The following is a 22,446-nucleotide window of genomic DNA, read 5'->3' on the forward strand; positions in this document are numbered from 1 at the left end:
ATGCCAGGTTTTGTTATTGCATGTTTGTGGATGACTACCTTGCTAGGTTATTTCCATTGATTAGTGGATAGCTTGTTCTCAGTTAAGAAGAACACACTGTACAATAATTAATTAACTCTGACCTTGTTTTGCTATCTGTTGGGATTTAAAGCTATAGCTCAGTGTCTGCATTAATGATTGGAAGCGAAAGTGTTCTGGCATAATGGTTTCTCTGTATTGTTGACATTAAGTACTTGATCCTTGGAAAACATTTTATTCTGAGGTAGTCATATAGCTAATGAAATGTGAATATGAAACTAAATGGTAATAATACAGACTAGGACATGTTTTGGATTTATCTTCCTGTTGGGTATGATACACAGCATGTTCTCTTGTACAGATAGGAATCTCTCCAATGTTATCCAAAAACTGAAGGTAGTTTATAATGTAAGGTAGTGTATATATTAAAAATAGAAAGGCTACTGCACCATAATTACATGATTCCCAAAAATGGCGTCAGACAAGGTTGTGTAGGACAAATGCATTTGTGGATAGGGAAAGTGATTTGCCTGTTTATTGAGGCAGGCCTCAAAGCTGCTCTGTGGTGGATCCATGTACTAATGGTGTCTGAGGGCTTACTGGAAAAGGGAATTCTCAGTTATCTCTGAAGTGAGTATTTGGTGTAGTTTCAATCTCTAAGCTGCTGGCCTGAGTAAAGGCTGAATGTTGGCTGAATACGTGTACTGTTGCTTGTGATTGCTGGTAATTGTGCAAACAGCTACCAGAACACCTGAGGAATCAGAACTTGGGATGCACATGCAACTGAAGTGATGGCCTCTGTTTAAACAGTTTTTCTGCCTGCAGTGGAGAATTAAGCATAACAGAGCATTTAGATAACACAGTACACTCAGGCATGTTTGTAGTACTCCTGTTACTTAGTTGTGAGGTGTGTTAGAGGATAAAAATTTCTTCAAAGATGCTAGTCCCAGAAAGAAATGATTCAGTCAGGTATCTGCCTGAATAACTGCCACATTAGTAAGAATTAGGAGGGTAATAAATATTCAAAAAACCCACAATTGAATGAGTATGAGATATTAAGTCTTCATGCAAGCTGTGTATTTTTCCAAATACCTTTTAAAACAGTAAAAAGACTTCATTATCAAATATCTGAACTTGGAAAAATCACTCCTGACTTGGTTAGAAAAGAAATTACCTTGTAACTCAATGTCTTGCAAAGGAAAGAGGAAACTCTTCATGACCTAGATCCACTACCATGAAAGGGAGCTGGTTGAGAAGAACATTTTTAAGGGTTGGAGCAGCAGCAGAGTGCATCAGTTCTGCCACATGGCTGAGATGACAGGGTTCCCTGAGAACTGGTACTCTTGGGCCATTGCTTTTGCAATCCATCAAAAGTCAACCCAGCAAACTGCCAACCACACCACCATCTGTCTGCCAGAAAGAACCAGGAAAGTAAACCTTAAAATATATTAAAAAAGACATGTATATTATATCAATATGTATTATATTTAAAAAAAGAAACAAGATGAGACTGTAGCTGCTGTATTTCATAAGATAGCGCCTTCACCCCTTAGAAAAATTATCCGTATTTATGTATATATCTACATATTTATAAGTATTTGCACATTTACAAATGTCAATCCACTTATTTTACTGATTATTAGTGAAGTTACCTGGGAAATTCAGGAGAAGGAAAAAAAACAAAGGCAAATCAAGTCTGAAATAATCTCACAGGCTGAATTTTGTATAGTGATGGTGCTGCCAGTACACCTCCAGCATTTCTCAGGGTCATGCTCTAAAATAGCCAAGAGATATGGAGGAAACTCCAGTGAGGTGACAGACCACAGAAGTAGGTGGTGCAAAGTGGCTTAACTAGCAGGACAAATCCAAGCATCCAATCCAAATAGCAGCTTTTTGCAAGTGGAAACTTGGACCAGTACGTTAAAAATTGGTAAAGCATTCACACTGAAAGCAGGCAGAAATTAGAGTTTGCTACTCACTACTTGGGAATTATCTTTGTTAGATGCTATTGAAGCAGTGCTACAGTATTTAAAAAGTACTGAGATGCATGTGGGTTGACTTGTAGAATGAAGGATAGGGCTATACATGGACAAATTAGAACAAAACATAGATGAACATATGGCCTAGAATAGTCACAGCCCAATTTCAAAATTCCTTGAAGAGAGAGACTTGAAAGAATCCAGAAATGAACTGTACAAGACAAAAACTTTCAAGCTCTTAAGTGTAGTTAAAATCAGTAAGACTACTCATGTAAAATACATTTTGGGGTTAAATTGGACCATGAGACAGAAGTGCTTAGTGGTTTTAGGATACATTCCTTAGAAAGGCTGGAATAAAAAGCTTGCAAGCTCTTAAATGTAGTTAAAATCAATAAAACTACTCATGTAAACAGCTCTGCTGGAGCAAAAGGGGAAGTTGCAACAGAACTCTGAAAGTGAAAAGGGTCAGTTTTAGAGAAGGAATAAAAAAATCATAAAGTGGGAATGAGCTGACAGAAATACACAAGGAAATACATCTATGCTTGTCTTTGTCTTTTGTTTTTATTTTTCCACAGCATAAAGCAACTCGACAGGTACAGTCAGCTGATCCTTGAAAACTCCACTGCAGCAGACACAGGTGAATACAGCTGCTGGCTTCAGCTGTGCAGTGGTAACAAATGCAGGAAGGATGAGACTAAAACAGGGTCAACATACATCTTTTTCACAGGTAATTAATTCACTCGGGGATTATTAATGGAAATGTATTTGCTGGTTAGACAGGAATAGAACTTCATCAGTGATTACACTGTCAAGATTTTACTGCCATAGTTTTCATCTATTTTCAGTGGATGTTAAGTGAGACTGTGCTGGTGGGCAGAAAATAACTTGCTTAGTGTGATTTTTTTTGAGTCCATTTTCCCTACAGATCATGCAAAATATCCAAGGTAATGGAAAATGGAATGAAAAGCACATACCATAGGAAATAGTAACACACTTCCTGAGGATTTTCTGCAAAACAAATAAAAAATGTTTTAATTCTGGAAAGTGTGTTTTGATAAAGAAAATAAATCTGTGCAGAAGATTTTTTGTGGCATTTAGATGATCCCATGGACTCTCCCCCACTGTCACTTCATTCTGGTTACTTGCACTGCCTTAAAAAACTTGACCTTGCTGACCTTGGTAAGGCCACAATTTCTCTGAGGAGTCATTATAGCATGTGGAGAGGCAAAACACTCTTCAAGTGCTTGTGATGTCCCCCACAGCCTGTGCAAAGTTTACTGATGCTTGGTACAACAGAGCTGAAATCAAATGGTTCAATTTTTCTTCTGGAAGCTGTCCTGAATAGTAAAACAACCTTTGATGCTTCATTAGAGTTAAAGTATTTGTGACTAGAAAATGTTTTAGTACAAAATGTCAAGAAAGGATTGTTTGCAATACATTTTGGAGTTAGATTGGACCGTGAGACAGAAGTGCTTAATGTTTTTAGGCTACATTCCTTAGAAAGACTGGAATAAACTTTTCAGTCAAATTATTACGTAAATGCTCATGCTAGAAAGAGGAATTTCAGATTTAGATTTCTAAGAAGCATGCCAATTATGGAAATACTCCTTAACTGTGGTTCTGAGGGCACTAAATATTTCATCTACTTTAGACAGTAAATCAAACATTTTGTCTAAAAGCATAGGTATAAAAAGTCTGTAGCTTCAAAAAGTATCTTATTTCTAGTAGTCCTATCTTACCATTGGTGATGGGATACAGATAAGTATTTGGCAGCTTACTAAAAGACATTAGTAAGATCAAAAAAATACTTCATTTTTGTTTTCAATGTAATGTTTTTTAATGCAAGTAGTGTTCTTTTTTCTTTTGTGTGTGCATATTAAAATTAATCCAAAGCTTTTTGTTTTAAATGTTGCTCACAGCTATTTTCTCTTGTCAAATGTACTTTTCTTTCTGTTAAACCACAATGTAAATATTTCTGTAATTATATCAACTCTTCTGCACAGACAAAGAGGAACTTTTTGTACCTACTCCCAGTTATTTTGAGATTGTCTACCTGAACCCAGATAAACCTGCAGTCATCCCATGCCGTGTTACTACTCCTTCAGCAAAAGTGACTCTTCACAGGGAATTTCCAGCAGGAGAAATTGAAACAGATGGAACTGATATTATTTATGATGCAAAGAAGGGTTTTGTATTCCAGCACCCGACTTCTGATCATAAAGGTATTGTCTACTGCAAAGCAGAGTCACAGGGAGCACCTCAGATTTCCATCAAATACCACCTACTGTATGTGGAAGGTAAAGAGCAGTTTTCTCTGTCCTTAAATTGACTCTCCTACTGACATTAAGAAAATAATTTTTAGAAAGTAAAATAAGTCATGTAATGAGAGTTTCAAAATCTTGATCAAAAGTATATGTGATAAAACATTTATCAGGTTTAAATTCCACAAATTTCCCAGTTTAGAGGGGAAAGTTGCAGGTGTAAAGCACCTTTTGCAGTAAGCAAACTGAGTCAAAAATTGACTCTCAATTTTATCAGTGTATTTAACTTTTAGCAGCTGATTTTCTGTTTCTAAATACTGTCTTTGTCTCAGTTCCCAAGGGCCCACCCTCAACCACAATTGCAGTGTCATCCAGTAGAGCCGGACTCAGTGACAGAGTTCATGTGGTCTGCACAGTCCTCGGGGAGCCTGATGTGGATGTGAACTTCAAGTGGCAGTATCCAGGACAAGAGGTGAGAGGTGTATGCCCTGCCTGAAATAGTTTGTTCCTCACAAAGGCAGCGTTTTGAATGCTCTTGCCAGTTCAGGCATGTGGCAGGAGGAGGCAGCATATCCCCTTTCAACTTCAGCCTGTCTTTCCCTGAGAAGTAGCACAGGGATGAAGTTGGAGAGGCCTGTTAGTAAAAATCCAGTTCAGGAAAGCTCACTTCTGCCTCAGATTTTCATTCCAGAAATACTTGGCCTCTGGCAGCATTTCCAAAGAAAGCCTCAGACAGGGTCAAAGCCAGCCAGCATCAGCAGTCTGTTCTAGGGCAAGCCACAAGGCTCACTGATGCCTCTGCATTCAATAACCCTACTTTTTCCATGGCTTGGGTGCATGAATTATCCCAGCACAGAATTTTTAAGCTTGCCCATATCCAGAAGCGGAATCTGCTTCTGCCCAGCATCATCTGAAAGAACCCACAGGAACACAATGTGAATCTGTGGTCTATTTTCTTCCACAAAATAAGATGTATCTGACTAGCATCACTGCAGGTCCCCTCTCTTTTCCCTCTAACCACCCTCACCTGTTACAGTAGGAGCTCATTTATTAATCAACCTCATTCTAGACCCAGCTCGCCCTCCTAAAACTCTGTATCTCATTGGTGTCCACCCTAGTTTTGCATCTTTGCCAGGCTGCCCCCAGCTGGGTTTGCTGGCTGTTACTGGCCCAGCTGCTCATGGTGGTTCTACAGCACCTGATGCGTGCATGCTTACACCTCTCTAGCACTGGCTGAATACAAACAGCTAAAGCAGGTTATCTCCCTTGTTTGCTATGGATACTAGAGCTGCAGTGCAGGGCACATGCACTATCATCAGTGCACTACACCCTCTCACTGTACCCACCTGTGGGGGCGAGAGAGGCTTTGGCCTGTGGCCTGCATCTGCCCTGGAAAGGGCTGATGTGCTTATCCACTAGGATAAACTATCTCAGCCCCAGCTGTGTCTGGGGGTAAGGTGAGGAGAGTTGTGTTTGGGTTTCTGCCCCAACAAAAGGATCAAGTTGATGTCAGAGTAGAAGCACTGTATGCTTGTTGGAGACCTAACATTTATTGAATGTTCACATACTGCAAAGAAAAAGGGTGGGGTGGAAGGAGAAGAGACAGGACCATCAGTGTTGCTGGTCATATAGACCTTTTTATGCAAGAAAAAGGACTGATGCTGTTCTAAGATTCACTGGATGTTTCCATTCGTGCTGCTGCTTCAGTTCTGTCAGTGGTAGTTTTGTCCCACCCCACACCCCCCAGCAGCTGGGCTCTCACCTACTGCCTGATTCCTCAGCAGAAGTAGCACATTAATCCTTGTCCCTAGGTATGGTGCATTGTGGAGACCCTCATTTTATCTCTGTAGTCACTAACCTCCCCCTCTGCTTTTTTTCCACTCTGTTTTTTTTTTTCTTGTTTCCCTTTGCCACTCCCTGACAATTGCATTTGCTCATTCACCTGCTGCTAATGCATACAGATCCACCCTTAATGTGATTCTGTGCAATAGGCTTCAAAGCAGAAGGTAGTTAGTTTGAGGAAAAATGGACAAGAGCCCAACCAGGCAAACAGGGAACAGCCTTCACTTTCAGTGGGGTCAAGGAAGTTACAGTTGGTGTATTTAAGAAGTAACTTAGAATAGAATTAAGTGTGCACTATTCCTTGATTGCAGGCAGCACTCAATTTTCAGGTTTGGAATGGGAGGTAGTGCTTTGCTATGTGGCCTAATTAATTTTAAAGGTTTAAAAATTTCTATTACATTTACAACTGCCAAGAACTTACATCTTTTTTTTCTAAAGCTGGTAATGCCTGCCACTTCCTAGGCATTCCCTGACTGCACTGTGACTCATCCCTAAGTTTCAGGAAGAATGGGAGCTGCCTTTGTACTGGTCATTTTGCAAGTGTGATATGGTAGCTTTGACTCTGCATAAGTGTCTTAAGTTATCCTATTGCTACGTTTAGCTTAAGCCTTGTAGCATTCATACTGGTAAATGGTTAATCTATCTCATGAACCGAGGGAAGATGGTTTCCACTCAGAATCCTCTCTCTTGCATTTTTATCCCAGTTATTGGTATAGCAGAAGCCAGTGTGCTTAAAGCTGACTAGCAGCTGCTGGATTTTGGAAGAAAAGAGACTGCTTTAGTCTATCATTGGGCCAATTTCTCTTATCCAGTATTTTGTGACCTTCTGAGGTGCCAAGCAATGAGGCAGTGTGTCCTTATAACCAGCCCATTAGAGAACTCCCTTATAGAATTTAAAAAAAAAAAAAAAAAAATCATTTTATTTAATAACAAAAAAACCCCAAACAAACCAACCACCCCCCAAAAAAACCCACCATTTTGTGATATTAACATTGGGGGGTTTTATTTTTTGCTTTGAAGTTACAGATACATTTTTGAAAGCAGAATGTGAGGATTGTTACTGTTTATATGTTATGTAATGTAGTGTTTTCTAAAACTAGAGAAGGAATTAGTTTTCAGCATGTGACTTACAGCTACTCACTGTGCTAAAAGAGAATGAAAGCTCAGTCAGCTAACTCATGCCACTGCTGCCTTCTTTTTGAGACATGCTTGAAGTCTGAAAATGAGCTCACACATCTCCTGACACCTTCCCCAGGATATCTCACCTATTTGATCAGGTACCCAAATGCAACCTTAGCAAGTGGCCTAAAACTGAGCTCACACACTCCAGTACCTGTGCTTGGAGTGAAGAGCCATTGTATTATCCTTATTTGGCATAGCTTATTGGTACATCAGTATTTGATGCAGGAATGTCGCTGCCACTACCAGACACCTTCAGTTCCCTACTTAGGGCTGACTTTTGGATATAGGCTTCTACTCTCCAGCCTCTTGCTTCAGGGTGATGGGGTGGTGTCACTAAATACACTTTGTGGAATCGCCTATTTTATGTGGGTGGGTTGTTTTTGTTTGTTTAACAGTCCGGGAGGCCTGTGATTATTCAAAACTTCTGGAGATTGATAAACAGAGGAATTGGACATACTACAAGAATCTCAAAGAGTGTTCTTCTTGTGGAGGATTTTGAAGACATAGATGTGGGAAACTATGTTTGTATAGCTCAGAACCTACAAGGAGAAACAACAGTAGCTACCAAAGTTGAACTGAAGTGATAGGAAAGACTTCTGGATGTGGACTGGCCTCTGTTATTTGACATTACAGCAATTAATTTTCTTTATTAAGGTTTAAATATAGCTTCTCACTCACTGTTTCTTTTATATGTCAATGCATTGCATGTTGACTAGTTTGACAGGCCACAACAGAGTTTACTCTGTCCAGCAGTAGTCAGTTGTGAGTTAATGAAACTACTATGAAGCATGAAAGTTTAAGTCTGAACATGCATAGGGCGTGTGCATATTTAGAAACAGGTGCTCTTTCAGCTTTTCTTTGCATTTAGTCTTTCCTTCAGACTCTTGCATGAGGTCAACCCGCTGTGTGGAACATGCAATTTTAAGAGTGCTGTACATGTTTAAAACAACAACAAAAAAGCAAATTAAAAAAGCCTTGTAGCAAAGTTAACCAATAGCAGTTGTTTATTTTGCAAGAATAATTAAATTTCTGAACATTATAAAAACATAAATGTGTGTGTGCTCATTTTCATATATGTGTAAAAACAAACACAAAATTTTCTCTCCTGGTGAAGATTAATTCCCTCTAGCACCTTCATATATATTTAATATCTCCAGAGACTTGTAAGCAGTTGGGGATGGTGGATTTTCCTTATGTTGTTGCATTCTTACAACCTTACTTTAATATGTAGCTTACTTAGTAGTTCACTCCTATGGTGTTCCTCTTAGTAAATTATGTAGCACATTATGGTTGCTATAGGTAAAACTTGCATTTATTTATATAATAATGTTTACAGAAAAAAAAAAGCAAAAAAGCAAACATTAGAATAATGTTCAGTTTTACAGCAGAATTTCTTCTTAGGTTAATAAGTTCAACTTCATTGTATTAATTTACTTAGGAGAAAAGGAAAGATATTTACATTTACACAGAACTATACCTGGTTAAATAAGCCACTGCTTCTCTCACCCTGGATTCAGTTACCAGTACAAGGAAAGAACTTGGTAACAACATTGTTGGACATTTTGGCAATGTTTTTCTTAGTCTCAAGCATCAACTTTATGCGGGCTAGAACTTCCAGTACAAATCTACCCTTTAGTAGTGAAATGACAAAAACAAATTTAATGCAAGCCATTTTATTTACAAGGCAAGTGAAAACTCACTTATTCTGAACAGACAAGGAAGCAAAGCAGGAACTGGTCCCTTGCTCACACACTTCATTTGACTGGAATTTCTAAAGCTTTCTTCTTCTGAAGGCCTGAGGTAGCCCTGTGCTCCAGATAATTCAGACCTCTGAGCAGATGTGTACACAGCCCTGTTTGGAATAGTGATAACTCTAAGTGCTAATGTAAAAATGGCAGCTTCCCAATAAAATCAATGATCTGATTAGTAGTGTAGCTAATGAAAACATGAAACAAACTTGCTGAATGCTTTTTCTTCAGCATGCAGGAACCTAAATCAATGTAACTATTAAGAGAAATACCCATGGTAAAGACTGAAATGGTTCCATGCACGTAATAGGCTACATCGAGAACAATCGCCAAGACCTTTATTTGTCTCTGGCCTCTGAAAATTAAGATATTTAAAAAAAAAATTAAAACAGCATGCAGCAGAACTAACTTTGAAGGTGTAAGAGGTAAGGTTCGTCTGGTAAAATGTATCAAGAACATTACACTGTAATCCAAAGGACTAAATAGGTTTTACAATTTCATAGTAATACCTAAAAAAGGTCTTTGTGCCATTTTTTTAGAGAAAAAAGATGTCCTTGTACCATGTGTGTGTTCTTTTTTTATTCTGACCAAATTAACAATTCTAGAGCTTCCAGATAAAGCTGTGCAATGTGTTAATTCCTTTTTAGCATTTTAATTTCTCAGAACAATGTCTTCGCCTTTCAATTAAAGGAGTTGTGGCAGCTTTTTGAATTTCAAAGTGCATTTGAGCTTGTACTTCAACAATTGATTTCCTTCAAAGTGTCTGGGAAGTGGGAGATCATGTCATCTGCCCACACTTGTTCAGCAGCACAGTTGATGCAGCGCTTCCTTGATGATAGTTTGGCAGGAGAGGAAAAGATGCTGTAAATCCATTGCATGAGTATTCCCCTGAGGTGTAATGGTTATGCATAACCATCACTTGCAGGTCTCAAAACTGATACAGAAGAGTTTTGGTGGGTGTCATGTCCTGTCCATCGTTTCTGTCCTTGTCCTCCCACTGAGCATCAAAGTAATTCTGGTAATTGAAAACTATGAGAATTCTTTTAATACATATTTTACATAGTTTTTATTTTACCAAAAGCCTCCTGGGCAGAGCTGATGTTACATTGATGTAGTTAATTGCACATTTCCACCTAATAAATGAACAGTGACAGGGTAAGAGAATGAAGCCCTGGAAATAAAATTTAAGTGACTTGTCAAAGTTACATGCCTAAAGCTGCCAGTGCTGTTATTTCCATTTCCATACCTGTGTCACTGCTCTTCTAAAGCAGGCAGTGATGGTCAGGTTTTTTTTCCTTAAGGGTTCAGTGGTTATCCCAACTTATGATGACCTTTTTAGCTGCAGCTCAGCCCTAAATGATTTCCTGGCTGTCAGACAAGATCAGTGGTTGGTTATTGTCTAGAAGGAATTTCCTGCATGAATTGCATGATACTAGTTTACATGGAAGTGTCTTTGGTGTTAGTAATGAAAACATCAAGTCTTCAGTTAGCTCAAGGAAATGATTCACCTCAAATTTTATAGAAAATACAGTGCAACTCATAGAATGACCTTTAGAGAAAAGTATTGAAGGTGAACCATACTCTGAATAGTTTGAATGGCAACAAACAATATGGTGCAGCTGTTAAATGTCACCGTTAAATGTTCACTCTGAAACTTATCATTAGAGTTGGAACTGAGAGTAAAGTCGAATATCTGAAGAAAATCACTTGTTCAACTGCTTGACCTTTGGCTTATGATGATGGTGAGCAGGTTTCTAGCTTTTCCTGAAGGAAACGTTATGCTAAAGAAAAAAACCCCAAAATATGTAACAGTTACTGGACTGAATAAAGCCTTTACTAACACATGGTACTTAAGTTAAAGATTGAAATACTAATACTCAACAGAGAAAAACATTGAAACAGTATTTACAGATTAGCAGAATTATTTAATTTGTTGAGACCAACAGGACAAACACTAAACAGGTATTTCTGTAGTCTGATTTCTACATACAAGCAGTCTTCATTTCTTCATAAAAGCATTAAAGAGTCTACTTGCAAGCAGTTTAGATATGAAGAGTCTCCTGTATTGTGGAGGTAAATTATCAACAAATTAACAGTCTTTGTATTATTATCTACTCTACCATACTTACTTTCCTGTTTGGTAGCCTGGAAAAGCTTTCCCTGCTCTTGCTACACAGACAATGCCATATTTGACCTTCAAACATTTGTGTGCACTCTACTTAGCATGTTTTATTCAAGGAATTACACTGCAACTAAAGTAATAAAGTTCTTACTGGTGGCTAGGCAAGTGTCCTTGTGACAGACCTTCTATACTGCTAACTTCTAACTGTGGCTTTTCTCACATGCAGAATGTTCTCAAGAATCACAAGCAAGCTCCATTTATCTTTGTCTCCATATACCTTTATCTTCTACCTACAAGTGGAATAACAAGGGAAAATTTTTCTAATACTCTAATAATTTATGCCATGAAGCTTCATCATTGCTGTTTTGCTGTGCTGAACAGATACTAAAAGTTTTTTAGTAAGTGAAAAAATGTTCCTCCTTAAAGATCCTTTGACTAAAACAAGCAGAAGAAAAATCCTTCAGTTGGTACAAAAAATTTATTGTAAAGCATTCAGCTCAAATACATGCCATCAAATCTCTTTGACCATAGAAAGTAAGAATGTTCCAAGACATTTAAAGCCAAGTTGTAGCCTACATAGGATTTTCATAGTTAAATTGGAACCTCCTAGTAAACATTTTAAGTACTGACACCACTAGTAAGTGGTATGTACAGTGCCCTAAAAAGGATTAAAAGAAAGCATAATGTTCCATAGAAATGGCACCCTTAACTTGTACATTATGAGAGGTTTAAGTAAATTTAATGATGAAACAGTCAATCACAAGTTTAAATATATTACAAATTTACTTACTGCATGAGCACTGTTAACAGTCTTGTTTCTATGTCTGTGTTCCTCATTACTAGCCAAGAATTTGCAAGGTAGAATAGTTTGAAGTGGTTCTCCAGTTGTTTCCTAAATGCTTTCCCATGCCCTTGTTTCCTGTCCCCGAGCTACTGAAAAAGACAGGGAAACTCAGCCAGCTACCAGTATTAGATAACCAGCAGTGTAACAATGTCCCGGCCCTGCTGTGAAGCCCAAGCTGCTGTAAGCAGCAGTAGTATTTTTTAAGACTAATCTGAAGCCAAACCTGGTTTAGTAGGTACAGAGCAGTCATCTTAAACAGGTGTGATCAAGGGTGGAGCAAGGCTGTCCAATTATCCTTTGAAGCTGAAACTCAGCATGTGATATTTCCAGAAATGCTGATACCCTCATCCTCCAGTTCCAGCAGCCAGGACAACTTTTTCACCTACTCTACAGAATCTCTGGTACAGGACTTTTCACCTGATGAACTGCCAAAACACCGATATCCTGCAGTCTAAGAGGGAAAATATGGCAGAATTAGTAAGATAAACACAGATACCACCTCATCCTCAGGTGAATTTAGCCAGCCCTGAGGAAAGTTAATACAAATGCTAATGCTTAAAAAGGCAGAGTGTGTCACCAGCTACATTGGAATTCACAAATTACTTAATCTTCTTGAGAAATGAATTAAGAATGCACCTAGTTACAATTATTGCATTTTTCTCTTTGGCTTTCAAATCCACATCTTGTTTATTCTCAGGAACAGACGTGCTATTTTCAGGAAATTAGTGCTTCCTTTTCAGTAGGTAAGATGCTAGGTCTAGGCTTCTAAATATGCAACTCGGCTAAGAACTTCTGACCTTGAGGGCTACTGTGGTTCTGACTACAACCCTATTGACTTGAAATCCAAAATCCATTGCACCCTGCAAAAAAGTTCCCATAAATGGCAGGGTTGTGCATGGACATGAAACCAAGAACCCATGCAATATATGGCTCCAATTCATTTTGTTTTTAAAATTAAAGTTGCATACTGGGGTTGGCCAGGACACTAATGAGTCAGCTGAAAAAGGTCTTCATGCCATTTTTTTACCAGCCAGAATGATGAAGGGAACTAGCCTACAGTACCAGTGGCAGTTTCTCCTCATTCCCAGGCAAGGGTACTCTGTTAAGCATGCATACTGAGAGCAGTATCAAGGAAGTACATGTCAATGTTCTTCAGCTTTTATCCTTTATTACGTACACAGCAAAGAAGGCAGCATTAGACACACGCACAGTGTGTTACACCCATTCCATCCACGGCACACGCACACACGCACACACAGCCTTAAAAAAGTGTCGATGATAAGGAACATATTATAAAGGTTGTGATCTTTAAGCCCCTGAGCTTCTTATGGTTAGGTGAGAAGGCAACAAACAAGTCTTTTCTCGCTCTATAAGTGCTTTGTGCAACGATGTCCATAGAGGTCATAAGTCTTTTTGGGAGGAGTGAATGTCTTACTCCTATATTCACAGTCTCCTATCGCTGTTTTTGCACCAAATAGTTTCCAGTTATGTTTAGTTGTCTTAGGTGGCTAATATAGCTCTTTCTCCTCTGATTAAAGTTAGGAAAGGTTCTGCAGATCAGAAATTAAATGCAGGCCCCTCTTTCTCTCAAGAGATGTCATCTTGGTGACACTGCAGGACTGGAGAAGTTACCAGAATTCCGTGGGGACTGAAGAGGCACAGATGAAGAACTGGGAGACAGTTTTCTTGGGCTGCATAGGTCACCATTGTGCAACTTCCACAAAAGTTCTTCATTTTCCATTGACAGGCGTTTGTTTACTTTTGATTCTTTCTCTAGTGACTCCTGTAAAACAGCTTGCTCTGTAGAAAGTTGCCTGCAAATAGAAGATTTACATCAGAACTCATAACCCAACTTGGAAGCCGCAGTATTGAAATGTAAAGAAAGGTCTGAAAGTGCATAAACCTTTCCCTGGCTCACAACTGAATTCCAGCTTTAATAGAAGGACTGAGCATGTTTTCATCTTAGCTGCATTTGAACTGGTAGCTTGCAGAAAGCAGGAGAAAGTCCCAGTAAGAAACATCCCTAAGGGCCAGAAAAAGCATCTGAAAAGTGAGGCATGTCCTGCTTAACACATGCTTTTAAACAGCTTTGCTGGAGCCTGTGGGTCTTTGTGCAGGCTCAGCTCAAGATAGAAGCTACAGATCCCTTCACACTGGAAGAGTCTGGCCATCCATTTAAGCAACTGTTAGGAGGACCTCAGACTTGTTTTATTGATGTTAAATATTACTGTTATTCCTAAAGAAACCACACTGATATTAACTGGGGACAAATTACTCACTGAAGTGGTTCTAAGTATGACTCAGGTCTAGCTTACAAGCCAGTAGTACTTAAAAGGGACAATCTTCGTATGATGGTATTTCTGAGTTGCTTTTTCTTCCCTAAAATACTGGAGTACTGAAGAACGTATTTTACCACCTTTCAAAATGGATTAACTGCTTGTTACTCTACAAGGGAATGCAGGGAATTTGTAGAGATATGTGGGGAAGAAATGGATGTGTTCTTTCACAGAGTACTACAAAACCGCATTCACCAATACTTCAGCAGAAATTTCTTTCTTGTTACAGGAACCCCTTCCCCCTGATTAAGGACATCTGAATGTCCACAGATTATTTTTCACCTTGAAAGCTCCATGTGTTTGTCCATCCGAGCTTTTAATTCTTCATTTTCTTGCTGAACCTTCTTTAATTTATCCATTAAGATTGTGTTGTTCTCCACCTTGGAAAGAAGGTCACAATTTGAAATAAAACCCACACGTGCATTCAAGATTCTGACTGAGCTATCATAAATGTTGGCAATCTGGAGTTTGCAGAGCTTGTTACATTACATACAAAAACATCCTACCTACCTTATCCTTGCATAACACTGGCAATTGGCCACTTGTGCTGATTAGATGCCAACAAGGAGGACTGGATAAGGGATCTGCTGTTAACCAGCACATTCCAGTAACTTCTGCCAGTGATGGGCAGCAGTTTTAGACACTGTAGCACCTTTCTAGACAGAAGACTGGCTAGAAATAACAAGACAAATTCAAGAGTTTCCCTGAGTAAACTGCTTTCCCTATTTCTCTTCTGATTCCATGTCGTTGCTGGAGGTCATTATCAAAAATAAAAGGAAAAACTGATTAAGTGGTTAGATGGTCCAAGGCCTTCTATACTGTGGCCAATGTCTATTGAAAAAGATGAAGGTTTGCTAGTAATTTGCTAGTAATTGTAGATTAATGTAACATACACTGTTGCACAATACTAAGCAACCGGCATAAATGCTTTCCTTTGTATCCAGACCTCTTTCTATACTTCCTCATTAAAGCCTTACTTAAGCAAATATTACAACAGTGTTCAAAGGCCCCACCCAGGAGAAGGACCCTGTCCTGTCACAAATAAGAGCCTGCTAAGTGATTACAAGTCCTGCCTCCAAAATTGACTTTCCATGTGGAATTACACACAGGTCAGGAAGACAGCCACACAGCTAAACAAGCAGCTTAACAGCTAAAATGATTGGCCTAGGCTAATCAAGACATACTCCAGTTCATATTTGATCCCTTCTTGTTAAATTAGGATCATTTCCTTGTTAACGTTTTCCTGACACTGCAATCTATCTTCCATACCACTTGAGCAATGTAGCAGGTAATGATTTTGTTCTTTGAGGGGAAAGGCTCCCAGATAATCTGTACTAACACAGCAATAGTTTATGCAAACAAGTAGTTGGCTTAAGATGTTAAAAGGTCATTTAGAGCATCGAGTCATTCTTTTCCCCTCTTGACATATAAGCTGAACCTGCAATGTGAGCATGTCCCATCATGAATTCCTGTTTCCTTTTAAACAAAAAAGATTAATTCTTGCATGTAAGTCTGTCTGGCCCAAGTTTGTTATAGGAACACAAGTCAGAGACACAGCCCCAGCCTGCCAGACCGCAAGGAACACTCACCAGCTTTTCCATCTTCATTAGCTTTATATCCTGCTGATGGAGTTTCTCATTCTTGATCTCCAGCACTGCTTTCAAACTTTCTAGCTCTTGTTCCAGGTACATAATCTGTGGGTTTTTCTGAAAGATTGCCAGAGAGTTTGCTTAGTAGCCTGAATTTCAGGGATAATTTAGATGTTTCTCTGCTATTTGGAAAAAACAATAAAATAATTACAGTAAAAAGTTACTTGTTCTAAGTGAAATCAAGTCAAACACTAAAATAACCAGATCTGATATCACTTTCTCCTCAGTTTTTGTTTTTCCTTCAGGGTAGGTGGACAGTTGCAGTTGCTTCATTAGAAGCTGTTCAGAAAACACTGCACAGACATGAAAAACCCTTGTGAATCAAAGGAAGGCATGAATGCTGTCACAGCAAAACTTGTTTCACAGGAGTGCCCAAAGGCCTTAAGGCTAGGAGTTCCAAAATTTATTTCATATTACTCATAACCCATCCCAAAAGATAATTAGAGTAAACATTTGAAGTGTTTGAGTTCAAAAAAGCACCAGAAGTTTAAGTTCTGAACTCGACTGTAGCTTATCTTCCCTGGTTTGAGTCTGAAGGTAGCTGGCTCATAAGCAGAAAGTTTTTGGGTTTACATTCTTCTAAAGCCTGAAAATGCAACTATACATATAAATCTTGCACTGGTGCACATCCATGACTTATCTAGAATATGGCAAATTAGGACTTTTTTTATTTTTACTTATTCTGTTGTTTTCTGGAGCTGGAAGGGAGAGCAGGAGGAGGCCAGAGCAAGGAAAGATGTGGTTTCCTCAAGGACCTGTTTTCCAGAGTATGAAACCATTCAAACACTGCAGACTAAAACACATTCTCTGCATTTCAAGGTGGTCACAGCCAAAAAAAGAACAAATAAAGCAAGTCTTAGTCCATTTCCAGGTAGTGAGATTGGAACATGAGCTGAAATCTATAAATGATTAAGCATGTTGTGTAATTACGTTTATCTCCAAAATCAAACAAAACTTGTTTTAGTGCATTTGGGTAAGAAACACAGGTGCACTGCACTGAGTAACAGCTTCACTGCCACACCAGAAACCTCGGACAGGAGGGCAGTGCCTGCAGTTTTGTGGGGTGTGGTCCCAGAAGGACAGGGCCAGGACATGTCACAGGTAATAGGGGCTCCATCACCTATGCAGTTCATGCTCCTGCTAGTTTTTAAGGCCTGTTGCATTAGTGGTTCTTGTTTAACTTCTTTTGAGAAGTCTGTGTGAGGGCAAAGCATGCAGTGGTGCCTCAGTGAAGACAGCAGACAATGTGTTTCTGTTCTATGACTTAAACATGAAATGTATGAGCTAACAAGAAAAGCAATCCTGAAAAGTTAAAATGTAGCTTACAGTATGTTCAATATTCAATTAATTTTGTTTCCCTCCTCAAGTCCAATGGCCTTAAAATGTGTTTTTAAAGTTAAGTCTGAGCCTCCCACATTAAGAGGAGAACACAGTCAAATAAAAAGTCTGCAAGTCCTACGTAAGATTTTAGCAAAAAACCTGGGAATATCAAGTGACACTATCTATATGATACCAGAGAGGTGGAAATACATCTCTGTCTTCAAAGGACTATTGGGAATTCCGATACTGCAGAATTTGTCTTTAGTACAGAAGAGTCTGAGTCAAACTGGTGATTTTCCAAAGAGAAGTCTCAAGCTTATCATGCATCTTACACTGTCAGGGAAGCACATATTTGCAGCTATATGAAGGCACTTGGCTATTGCTCCTTTAATTTAAGCAACATCCGAGTGTGCCTGTGGAATTACAGTTCAAACTCCCACTGCCACAGCAACACATTGTGCCTGCAGATTCTTCTTGTGGGAACTCTGTCCTGCCACTAGAATAAGCAATAAGAGAAAACATAACAAAAAAATCTCCACTGAAAACTGGACAACTTCCACTATGAGCATGAAATTTCTCTTTGTGGAATAAGTAATACTACTGGTATTCTGCTTACTTCTGGGTAACCAGAGAAATAATCATGTTTGTTTATATAATCATATAAAAAATCATGCACCCCCACCCAGTGCATAAAAAAACCCTCTCTCAAAACAAATTCCTACCCCAGGAGCATTAGAAGCAACAGCAGCCTTGGGAAGAAAGGCAGGACAGAAGAAAAGTTTCTTTGAAGGATAAATCAGCAAAAAGTATGAATCAACATTTGAATAAATGTATTAGAAATGAGCTTTGCAGTAGTGATGGAAGCTCACACTGATCATAGCACTGGTACAACAGTTACCGACTGTCCAGAAAAATGCTGTGGTACAACTCCTGTACACACATGGATCTTCAGTTTGGCTTAGGCTATTATCTACACCTCAACTTAGCTACTCAACAGCTTTCTAGAATTACAAAGGTAAAGTTAATACACAGCATCACAGTGCTTGCAAAAAACTTCTGGCAGGTGAGCCATTTACAAAAAAATATTACTAAATATGGGAGCCCTATCAGGCTTCACTGCAAATCTTTTGCATTATGCAGCAAGATAAACCTAGGCAAGATCTGTTCATCCACATTATTTTGGAAGATCAAGACTTACAAGATTGGCTTTTTCTTTGGCTATTTGTTTTTGTTCTTCTAATTTCAGCTTCTCACTCAGTGAGTTGTTTTCAGTTTTTAGTTCATCGATTTTTTTCTGAAATGCAAATATATTGTATTGTTAGGTCAAAAATTCAGTGCACATCTCCAAACTTCTTTTCAGGTTTCAAACTGTTGGAACCCAGCCCTTAACAAACCTCCAGCAATTCCTGTTTCTCTTTAAAGGAATCTTCAAGTGACTTCCTTTCAGATTCATGGGTACTCTTGAGCTCTAAAAAAAAAATTATTTTTGCAGATTTTTAATACCACATAAGACATGAAAATTCTTTTTGAAATAAACCAGCCTGAAGAGACAGCCTACATATATATGCATAGATACAGTAGATGGCAACACAGGAAGAACATTTATCATTAGCTGAATGCAAAGCATGTATGAAGTATCAGATTTATTCCCACTTCAGATTTGCTGATTCTCCCCTTGCATATCCATTTCATTGGCAAGCTTCCTGTCAGTTTTGCATTCATCTGCATGCAACAAATGGACTTACTAAGCACAGGCCAATCTGACAAAAGTTGAGTTTATGGAAGGAAACACAGCAAAAATAGAAACTGTCTTCCACAAACTTCTAGACAAACATTTCCTTTTCATTTATCCTTTTTGGATACCATGCAGAAGAGCTTGCTCTTTGAAAGCAGCAGAAGCATGACCAGGCTTCAAGACACAAAATTATCACTGGAAACTTGAGTGGAGTTGGAAGGAGGATAGAAATCATCATCACTTAAATCAATGAGATGCAATGTAATTTAAACCTGAGCACATCACCATCCCCTCCCTGAAAAACACCACTGCCACAGTGTACTGTGCACAGTATGTAATATTTCTTAACATTTCCATGTCATTATGGAAAGCACACAGCCTTACTTATCCTCATTTTCAGTTCTGAGGTGCTCCTTACGGAACTAGAGGTTGGAGAAATTCAGTCAGTTGGGGTTTTGAGGGCAATTCAGGTATCTTTTACTGCAAGGAAAAGTCACTTGCCCTCAAACTATTTATAAAGTTTCATTCAAATACAATGGGATCATGTTTTTTGTTGTATGTAAAGTAAGACTTGTCAGTTCCAAAGGAAGGAATTCAGCCAATATTTTTTAAAGATAGCTGTCCACAAAGAACAGTGAAGGTGACATAATGATCAAAAAGCCTGAATATTTTTGTTTTTGACTAGCATGCTATAGCATATGTAGCATATGTACTTAAATACAAAATACTTGCCTGAAAAAGAGGATTCATACTCCTTTTTCAGCTCCTCTACTTTTTCTGAGTGTCTATTTTCGAGTTCCAGCTTAAAGCTTTCATGTGTGGTATTTAAATTGTCCACCTGCAATATGACAACATGATTTTTCTCCCCTTATCTGTATCAACTTAACCCTTGTTTAAAGCATTGCTTCAATGGCTTCATGCACTATGTCAAGTACATTTTAAATGGTCTAGCAGGATTCAAAAGTAGAAGCTAAGCCATGTACAAGACTTAATAAATGAGACTGATGTCTTAAAGTTTACCACTACCAACAGGATAACATGTACATCTGTAACACACATGGAGTTGCAAAGCAAGGTCAGAGGGCAGGTGTGTTTCTGTAAATCTTAAAACTCAAGCTGACTCAATATCCCATGGAGCCCTAGAAATCACTTAAGCTGGCAGAACACAGCCAATCTCCACCACATTTTAAGATCTGTACAACTTAATGTGGTTATTATTTTTATTGCTGCAATGAAGTGGAATTTCACATTAAATAAAATAACTGTTATTATCAGAAATCAGTTTCTAGAGAACTTTTCTACTTTGAGTGTTACAAACCTGCTCCTGGAGTTGAGCTTTGTACTTTTCAGCTTCCTCAATGCAGATACTTTGGAGTTTCTCACATTCTGCAGTGTAAAATTGTTTAAGCCTCTCCTCCAGCTCAGCTAAATCATCATGATGTTGCTGGTTTAACTTCTGCAAAAACCCTTCATAGGCAATTTGAAGTTCATTCCTGTCTCTTTCCAATTTCTCACAAGCTGCAGAAGTGGTTACTGAAGATGTCAAAAGAAAAAAAAAATGAAAAAAAAAAAAAATGGATCAAGTTCAATACTAAAGTCACACCTTCATTTACATGTATTAAAAACAGTGAGCACACTGCACAGCAACATGGTTATATACAAAGATAAATGTAATTTATCCATTAAATGTGTGCCTCCAAGGGCACATGAAAAAATCTTCACAAAAATATCAAATTTCATGTTTCTTAGGCTGAATTAATTGAAACCAGTTAAGCCAGGAGCCCACATAAAAAGCACAAGTGTGACAGATTGACATGACATGGAAGAAGGAACGTCTCATGAGAGACACTGAAGAGCTCCAATAGAAAAATTAATTGCATTTGCTACTTTACCTTATTTGATCCCATTTCAGTAGAGTATTTGTCAGAGTACTTCACTTTTTGACATATAAACCACCTAGCTAAATTTGAAAGTCTTATCCAGAAAACTATGTTTAATGACACCCACACTCACATACAGCAAAGAAGTAATTCTAGCCTGATGTGGACAGCCTGATACAGATCTGCCAATCTGAAAGGTACTGCTCATGTGTTTATGCCTGAGATATCTAAATATGCAAGACAGAGAATAGTTTTAGGCAAAAAGTGCAGAATATTAAGAAAAGAAAAATGCTGTGCAGTTGTCTTTACATTTGCATTAACACAGGCCTGCTAAGAAGGCTGCCTAAGTTTGTCTCCCCATATCTGCAGCTGGTTGAAAGGCAAAACAGAAGTTGGCAGCTTGCATTTTTGAGTTTGAAATTTAGCATTCCCAAGTCCAGACAGCCAGGCCTGAATAGGAGTCATCCTGCTACTGTTAATATGGCTGCAGCAAACGCCTTATGTAGTTCCAGCTGCACCCAAAGCCTGGAACCAAGGTGAAACAGCATCTCTAACACAAGTGTGTGGTCACTGACCTTGAGCAAAACTGGTTCTGTACAGACTCTAGTACTATGGTTTAAAATAAATTAGTCAGATGAGTGGCTGCTCAAGAGAAAAATCAACTAAAATGTTAACTTGATCTTCAAAGGCAGGAGAAATCATGCATGCATGCACTTCACAGCAGACTGGCACACTGCCCATACAGTGTAAATATAAACTCTATGTAAAAGCATGGGAAGAGGCAAGGATTTTTGTACAGGCAGCACAGGAAATTCTCATCACAGCTGTGTTTGAGCCTTAAGATAAATAAATTACAGAATCTTCAAGGACTCATTCCCAAAGAAGTAATGGGTCAGTTCAAGGGAAAGCAGCCTGCCCCAGAAGAGTGTCTCAAGTTACACGTGTCTTACTCTGCTATAGCTCATTAAAATCACGTGAGTAACGTGCTGGATGATACTTCACTCTCTTTTAAGGGAACTGTGAAGAGTCTTGGCCCTGCTAACATCACTTTGAACCTGCAGTGGAACTAGAAAGTGTTAAGAGAGTGAGCTGTACTGCACGGAAATCAATCTGCATGTATGTCTACCTGAATTAGGCTTAACAGCAAGCTTAGCTATGTGGGGTCTGTGCGAAAGATCTGCTGATCTGGACAGATTTAGGCCAAGCTCTTCATTCTCTGACTGGCAACGATGCAACAGAGGCTCAGCTGAAACCTACCACAACATTCTCTGTAACTCAAACAAATTTCACAGTTTTTGCTACTTTCTGCACCAGCACCAAAAGAAGTTTTTAGTCCCCTATCTTTATTCCTTCCACAAACTTCTCTTAAAACTGCTCCCTTAGGGAAAGGGAGAAAAAAAATTAGCTTTCACACTTCTATCACATTGCAGTGACATGAAGTTTCTGAATATATATACTCTACATTGCAACATTTTTAGAGAAGAGGTAACATCATTGTTCGGGGACATTATTTTACATTGCCAAGAGCCA

The 22,446-nt window shown here is 38.6% G+C and overlaps 2 protein-coding genes and 1 long non-coding RNA gene across 22 annotated transcripts in view; 1 reads left to right on the forward strand and 2 right to left on the reverse strand.

The window, feature by feature from the left end:
• Positions 1 to 8,333, forward strand: part of PDGFRL (platelet derived growth factor receptor like) — a 21,803-nt gene extending 13,470 nt beyond the window's left edge. For all 8 annotated transcript variants that reach the window (XM_086888778.1, XM_086888781.1, XM_023925135.2 and 5 more), the window contains 4 exons: positions 2,573 to 2,724; positions 4,001 to 4,294; positions 4,591 to 4,730; positions 7,678 to 8,333. In XM_086888778.1, the coding sequence (XP_086744904.1) occupies positions 2,573 to 2,724; positions 4,001 to 4,294; positions 4,591 to 4,730; positions 7,678 to 7,866 (775 nt within the window). In that variant the 3' untranslated portion in view covers positions 7,867 to 8,333. The remainder of the gene's footprint in view (positions 1 to 2,572; positions 2,725 to 4,000; positions 4,295 to 4,590; positions 4,731 to 7,677) is intronic.
• On the reverse strand, positions 8,269 to 11,442 carry LOC147653013 (uncharacterized). The gene is made up of 2 exons (XR_015286796.1): positions 11,304 to 11,442; positions 8,269 to 10,811 (listed from the first exon to the last, which is right to left on the reverse strand). It is a non-coding gene; the product is annotated as an uncharacterized LOC147653013 (long non-coding RNA).
• Positions 11,443 to 11,611: 169 nt separating this feature from the next.
• Positions 11,612 to 22,446, reverse strand: part of MTUS1 (microtubule associated scaffold protein 1) — a 118,078-nt gene continuing 107,243 nt past the window's right edge. For all 13 annotated transcript variants that reach the window (XM_086888757.1, XM_086888763.1, XM_086888762.1 and 10 more), the window contains 7 exons: positions 20,355 to 20,569; positions 19,769 to 19,874; positions 18,696 to 18,769; positions 18,500 to 18,595; positions 15,922 to 16,038; positions 14,615 to 14,712; positions 11,612 to 13,810 (listed from right to left, as the gene is read on the reverse strand). In XM_086888757.1, the coding sequence (XP_086744883.1) occupies positions 13,594 to 13,810; positions 14,615 to 14,712; positions 15,922 to 16,038; positions 18,500 to 18,595; positions 18,696 to 18,769; positions 19,769 to 19,874; positions 20,355 to 20,569 (923 nt within the window). In that variant the 3' untranslated portion in view covers positions 11,612 to 13,593. The remainder of the gene's footprint in view (positions 13,811 to 14,614; positions 14,713 to 15,921; positions 16,039 to 18,499; positions 18,596 to 18,695; positions 18,770 to 19,768; positions 19,875 to 20,354; positions 20,570 to 22,446) is intronic.

Source organism: Cyanistes caeruleus, chromosome 5, assembly GCF_971803275.1.
Source record: "Cyanistes caeruleus chromosome 5, bCyaCae1.hap1.1, whole genome shotgun sequence".
In the NCBI taxonomy this organism is placed as follows: domain Eukaryota; kingdom Metazoa; phylum Chordata; class Aves; order Passeriformes; family Paridae; genus Cyanistes; species Cyanistes caeruleus.